The sequence below is a fragment of the Triticum aestivum genome, chromosome 3B (genome assembly GCF_018294505.1).
Source record: "Triticum aestivum cultivar Chinese Spring chromosome 3B, IWGSC CS RefSeq v2.1, whole genome shotgun sequence".
In the NCBI taxonomy this organism is placed as follows: Eukaryota; Viridiplantae; Streptophyta; class Magnoliopsida; order Poales; family Poaceae; genus Triticum; species Triticum aestivum.
Genome location: NC_057801.1, coordinates 12,236,229 through 12,242,926, shown reverse-complemented (window position 1 = coordinate 12,242,926; position 6,698 = coordinate 12,236,229). Strand labels below are relative to the sequence as shown.

Genomic DNA, 6,698 nt, shown 5'->3' with positions numbered 1-6,698 from the left:
ATTTTTATAAAGAGAATTTAGAATACACATTGAACATTTTCTTAGTACAGGGTGAACATTATTCAAAGAAACACTGAACATTTTTTAAAATACACTGAACTTTTTTTGAATACATGCTGAACAAAATTTCTCTACACGATGAACATTTTTTATACACACTGAACATTTTTTCAATGTATGGTGAACAATATTCAAATACACATAGAACTTTTTTTAAATACGATGAATTCCTTTTGAATGAATGCTGAACAAAATTTCTATACATGATGAACATTTTTTTATACACACTGAACATTTTTCCAATGTATGGTGAATTTTTTTCTTCAATACGGTGAACAAAAATTTGGAATTCGGAACTATTTTTGAAACATGAACAAAATTCGAAGACATGAAAAAAATTCAGAATTTCGAAAAACGTTTTCTGAAAAGTTAAACGAATTTTGAAAAACATTTTCTGAAAAGTTAAACGAAATTCGGAACATATTTTGGATATTGAAAATAGTTCATCGATTTTGGAAAACTTTCATCAAATTCAGAAAAGTTCATCGATTTTGAAAAAAGTTCATCGATTTTAACAAAAGTTAATTCAACTTGAGAAAAGTTTAGGACTTTGAAAAATCGTTCGCGCATTTAAGAAAATAAAAAGAAAAGGAAAAAAGGAACCAGAACGCCTAGAAATCACGAAGCCAAGGAAAACTGGTTTGGGGGGCTCCCGCGGCCTAGGTAAAGAAATGAACGGGAAGAAGTCAATAGGACACATGTGATAGGATCTCGTGCTGGTTAGGGCGCTGCTTTATAAACTGAGAGATCGCGAGTTCGATACCCCGCTTAGGAAATTCGATTTTTGCTGCAGTTTTGAACCCAAAAAAAAAAGACACGGACCGGCCCAGCGCGGCGCTAGGGGCATGCGCCCGTTTGCGGTTACTGAAGAAACGGGCGCTTAAGGCGCCCGTTAGGAAATGCCCCTCACGACTTCACGAGGGTCTGACCAATAAACACCTAATAATTTTACACAGAGTGAGCCTGGTTAATCTCCTCTCATGCATCTATTTATAACACATAGCAACGTGGAAACTTCTCAGCTGTACACAACCTTTGTGCCAATTTGAGCTTTTGAGATGAAACGGTTGATGTATAGAACTTATAACAATGTACCAATAGCCACTCATGGACACGGGCCGGCCCAGCGCGGCGCTAGGGGTATGCGCCCGTTTGCGGTTACTGAAGAAACGGGCGCTTAAGGCGCCCGTTAGGAAATGCCCCTCACGACTTCACGAGGGTCTGACCAATAAACACCTAATAATTTTACACAGAGTGAGCCTGGTTAATCTCCTCTCATGCATCTATTTATAACACATAGCAACGTGGAAACTTCTCAGCTGTACACAACCTTTGTGCCAATTTGAGCTTTTGAGATGAAACGGTTGATGTATAGAACTTATAACAATGTACCAATAGCCACTCATGGACATTCATCACATGAGAATACGTAAATGTTCCACCAACCTTGTGGAATAATGAGTGACTTTCCCCTTATATATCACCATGTAGTCACTGTGTAGATGGCACAACCTATCCCTCCATTTTGTTTTAGTGTGATGATGGCACACAAACATTGCAAAGAACATAGAGAGAATTCCTTATTTGACCCATTCTTAAAATCTAGTTCCCTTTTTGACCCTAAAAATTTTATTTTTCCTTTTTTGACACCACAACTTCATTTTCTTTCTTCTTTGACACATCTGTCAGTTTTTGCCGTTAGCAGCGTTAACTGTGACTGGAAATGTCGTTCTTACCCCTGCTAGGACGCTGAAAAAAAACTGGTTGAGCGAACCGTCAGGCGCTGCGCTGGGTCAACCCCCCGATCCCCTCCCTACTCTGCTCGATTCCCCCTTCCCTCCCTCGATCCCTAACCCTAAAAAAATCGCGGATGGAGGAGGGTGTGGCCGATGCTGCTACTGGTGGCAGGATGGACGGCGCGGTGGAGGGCGTGGCCGACGCTGCGCCGGTCTCGGCCTCGGGCGGCCATGGCGGGGAGGTGACGGGCGGCCATGGCGGGGAGGCGAAGGGCGTCCATGCCGGGGAGGCGGAGGGAGTTCCAGGCGCGCCACTGGAGGGCGTCCATGGCGGGGAGGCGGAGGGAGCTCCAGGTGCGGCGCCGGAGGGCAGCCATGGCGGGGAGGCAGAGGGAGGTTCAGGTGCGACGGCCTCGGATGCAAGTGCTCCGGCATGGCTACAAGGGTAAGTGCCTGTTTTCTCTATATTTGAGTATTTGCTGCCATGATACGTCCTTGAGATGGATCGAAGATGCAACAGAGTAGTTAGAGATGGATATTTGTTGCTGCCAAATCTGCAATGAAACAATAGACAAAGATTATGTTCATATAAAGCAAATATGTTATATTGGATAATCTGTTTACACATGTCACATTTTTTATTTAAAACACGAAGCAAGTATGTTCATGCACAATTGATCTTTTGCTTTTACAGGATGGATCCAAATTCAACATATTTGCTGAAAATCAAATTGCTTGGCAACCCAAAAAAAGCTAGGAAGGATATCAAATGCTTTTGTTATGATAAGGTTATTGATTCCGACTTAACAAATTATAAGGACTTGGTTGAATCAATCGTAGAGCAGTACTCGCCTCGCTATTTGGAAGTTGCACATGTTCAGTACTATGATCCTTTTCTTAAAATCTACCCAGAAGTAACATCTGACCAGGAATTGGTGTCTATGTTTGAGAAACTCTCTAAGACAAAGGTTGTGCACTTGTTTGTTGCATATTGTGATCCATCTGAACCATATGAGCCTATCACGGAGTGGCATATTGATGTGCATATCCAACCTAGCAACACAGAACAAGACGACGATGATTATCTTCGCAACCCAATACCTGAGAATGAACATGTTGGTGTTGATGAGGAAAATATTTATTTAGACGATGATGATTATGATAAATTAGATCCTCTTATCATGGTTCCCTGTTCCGATAAAGAAAGGGACGAAGACTATGTTCCTGATCATGAGAGCGAGGATGAGAGCGAGGATGAGAGCGATGAGGAAGTAGAGGAAGATGAGGAAGTGCACGAGGCAGAGCATGCACCACATTTAGAATATGATAAATTAGATCCCCCAATGACCGAAGGAAGAAAATATCCCAATATGGCAGAGTTTAAGTTGGCGCTTTCTCAACATGCAATCAAACATGAACTCGAGTTTAACACCGAGAAAATTGCACCACATAGGTTCAGGGCTTATTGTTCAAGAAGGGATGAAGATAAGTGTCCATGGAGGATATATGCTTCTACAATGGAAGATGGGTGCACCGTAATGGTAATTTCTAACTTTACTCATGTGTGCTTAAATTGTTAAAAGATCTTTACTAATTATCTATGTTTGTCTTTTGTAGGTGAGAAAGAACTCTTGTGGTCATGATTGCTCAAGTACAAAAAGGAAAAAGAAGATAAAGAATGCAACCAAGCGGTGGATATGTGAGCACGTGAAGGATTGGCTAATTGAGGATGCAACTCTAGGACCAAAGGCATTGCGAAAGAAGCTTAAAGAGCACCATGGAATCAACATCAAGTACAAGAGAGTATACATGGGTAAGCTGCTAGCCTTGAAGGAACTATATGGTGATTGGGATACAAGCTTTGATAATCTGTATAGTTTTAAGGCACAAATTGAAAGGTGCTGCCCTGGTAGCATAGTGATAATTGAGCACCACACAATAAAAGATAAAATCAGATTTAAGAGATTTTTTGTCGCTTTGAAGCCTTGCATCGACGGGTTCCTTAGTGGTTGCAGGCCATACTTGGCAGTAGATAGCACCTTCTTGACAGGCAGATTCAAGGGGCAACTGGCTAGTGCTACCACCGTTGATGGCCATAGTTGGATGTATCCAGTCTGTATGGGTGTTTTTGATTCTGAAACTAATGAGAACTGGATCTGGTTCATGCAATTGGTTAGGCAAGCCATAGGATCCCCAAGGGGTTTAACCATATGCACCGACGCTGGGCAGCCAGTGATGACCGGTGTAAAAGAAGTGTTCCCAGAGGCTGAACATAGGGAATGTATGTTTCACTTGGTGTCCAACTTCAAGAAGAAGTTTCATGGAAAGGTTTTTGATGACCACCTTTGGGCTGCTGCTTACTCATGGAAACCATATTTATTTGAGAAAAATTGGGTTGCAATGGACATAGCAAAGCCAACGGCAACTGCATATTTTAGGAAGTGGCACACTAGGTTGTGGTCTAGGAGTCAGTTCTCAACAATTTCCAAGGTGGATTATGTTACAAACAACTTGGCTGAGTGCTTCAATAATTGGATTAAGCATCACAAGTCCTTGAACTTGGACAACTTCTTTGATAAGCTTAGGCAATTGATTATGATCATGTGGAACCGAAGGAGAAAGGTAGCAAGAAAGTTAGTTGGGTTGATTCTTCCCCACATAATTAAGAAGTTGAATGCAAAGACCAGAGAATTAAACTTGGAGGTGGTTGAAAGCTCAGAAGAAGTTGCTGAAGTAACCGCATTGGGAGGCAGCGGCTTTAGGTTTGTGGTCAACTTGCTTGACAGGACATGTTCTTGTAGACAATGGGAAGTTTCTGGCCTTCCTTGCAAACATGGTCTAGCATTTATCACATCTCTTACCAATGCACGCATAGAGAACTATGTGGACTTGTGTTACTCCATTCACAAATTTAGAGCAGCTTATGACCAACTAATCCCTGCCATGGTTGACAAGAACCAGTGGCCTAAATCAGAGCATGGATTCTTCATGTTTCCACCACTACTAAAAGCCACATCGGGTAGGCCTAAAACTGAGAGGTATAAAGGCTGCAGTGAGAAGAAAAGAAAAAGCGGCCAACACTTATGCCCTATTTGCAAGGACTATGGGCATCATTGGCACAAATGCAAGAAGGGTAACCCAGATGACATTGCTGCTATTTTAGCTGTGAGGTAATGAATTTTATTGTATATTGCATCACTTGCATTTTTTTTTTTGTAAAAACCATACATGTTAACTACTTTTTTGATGCTCATGTAGAGGACCACCAAAGAAGAGGACAAAGACCACCAAATCAGCTCAATCATCAATTGTGCCTTGCGAGGATGATGCTCCATCAGCCATGCGTTTTCCGCCAAGGTTAGCAACAACCATGCTCATAATTAAATATAATTAATTATGCCTTTGTGTTCTAAGTGCATTCTTCTCATCATAGCCAAATCTTGGAGAAAACAACCAAGGAAAAAGGGAAAGGTGGTAAATCTGGATCCGGAGGAGCAAAAAGGTAACCTATGGTAGTTTCGAAGTTCTAATGTTATGTTATGCATTGTTCTATTGTTAACTTGAGCTACCTGTATGTCATGTATGTGTATGTCTAGATCATGAACACAACCCATTTGTGGCGAACATGATGTCGCCAAAAAGAAAACACATGTTGCTGTGAAGGTACATGCCAAAAGAAAAAGCAAAGGGGTTGCTGAAATTACTCCACACCTTCCTATGGTGCCACTTGACAGCCCTGCAATGGGTACGCGCAGCAAGAAATTCAACCCTGCTAGCCCTGCAATGAGCACACGAAGCAAAAGGAGACTTAGTTTGTGATTCTCATGTCATTACTTTCCGTATCATGTTTCATTTTGAAAGCTGAGCTGTTTATGTGATATATGTGTGGACCTTGGCTCTTTACGTGCTATATGCGACCTGTTGTGAACCCTCTTTACGTGCTATATGCGACCTGTTGTGAACCTGGGCTATTATGTCATCTTTATGTGAACCTGGACTATTGTATGTCACTTTTATGTGAACCTGAATGTGTGTAGATAACCAGCTATGTGGGATGTTTGCATATATGTGAACCTGGAGCAATTATGTGTGTTTTTGGTGCATATGTGTACTGTACACGGGATATGCCTCCAAAATACAAGGGAGGCTCTGTCCAAATTTTCAATTGAAATTTGTGCATGTGTGTACTGTACTGTACAGGGGATAATTGCAGATTTTGTTTCATTTGGTAATATATTCCAGTTCATATTGCCACTGTTTTGGCTTCCATTTTGGTCACAAAATACACCAGGGGTAAAATGGACTTTTCATGTTGTATTTAACGGTGTTAGTTTGCAAAACTGACGGAAATGTCATAAAGGGAACAAAATGAAGTTTGAGTGTCAGAAAAGGAAAAAAAAGATCTTTTAGGACCAAAAAGGGAACCAAATTTTAAGAGAAGGCCAAATAAAGAATTCTCTCAAGAACATACGAGAGAAGAACCAAAGATATGTAAGAGCACACAAGAGACAGGAGTGGGAGGCGTCGGAAATAGAGACGAGCTGAGTATCGGTCTTGGAAGAAGTCATCTTGGAATGCATAGCATGATCAAAACCACAACGAGAGCGAGATGATAGGGTAGTACCTAGCTAAGTACATCATGTAGGGAAAATCACATAAACAAATGAAAAAAATTGGGAGAGAAGAACCGAAGAGTGATAAAAACAACTGGGAATAGTAGGCGAAAGGAACACGGGCAGTGCTCAGATTTAATTCTTTTTTTATTCCGATAAAGCTCGTATTGCTTCTGTGGATGAGTGAAGTTGAGCTAGAAGTTGCGGCATCTTCTTAATGAGAGACGTATGTTCAAACTACTTTTGTTCTTGGAAGCAATCAACCTGTATTGGTTTTTTTTTCTGCTGC

The 6,698-nt window shown here is 41.3% G+C and overlaps 1 protein-coding gene across 1 annotated transcript; it reads left to right on the top strand.

Annotated features, from left to right (window-relative positions):
- Positions 1-1,930: 1,930 nt before the first annotated feature.
- Positions 1,931-5,776, top strand: LOC123067143 (uncharacterized). Its single transcript, XM_044490065.1, has 6 exons — positions 1,931-2,241; positions 2,491-3,337; positions 3,414-4,966; positions 5,055-5,153; positions 5,230-5,298; positions 5,393-5,776. Exons 1-6 carry the CDS (start codon positions 1,931-1,933, stop codon positions 5,397-5,399), a joined length of 2,886 nt encoding a protein of 961 aa, XP_044346000.1. The 3' UTR covers positions 5,400-5,776.
- Positions 5,777-6,698: the final 922 nt, after the last annotated feature.

What these genes read in the sequence shown, in the direction of transcription:
- LOC123067143 (XM_044490065.1), top strand. Translation starts at nt 1,931, where the DNA reads ATGGAGGAGGGTGTGGCCGATGCTGCTACTGGTGGCAGGATGGACGGC. An exon ending in AAGATGGGTGCACCGTAATG is followed by an intron (nt 3,338 to 3,413) that starts GTAATTTCTAAC and finishes TGTCTTTTGTAG; the next exon opens with GTGAGAAAGAACTCTTGTGG. An exon ending in GCCATGCGTTTTCCGCCAAG is followed by an intron (nt 5,154 to 5,229) that starts GTTAGCAACAAC and finishes TTCTCATCATAG; the next exon opens with CCAAATCTTGGAGAAAACAA.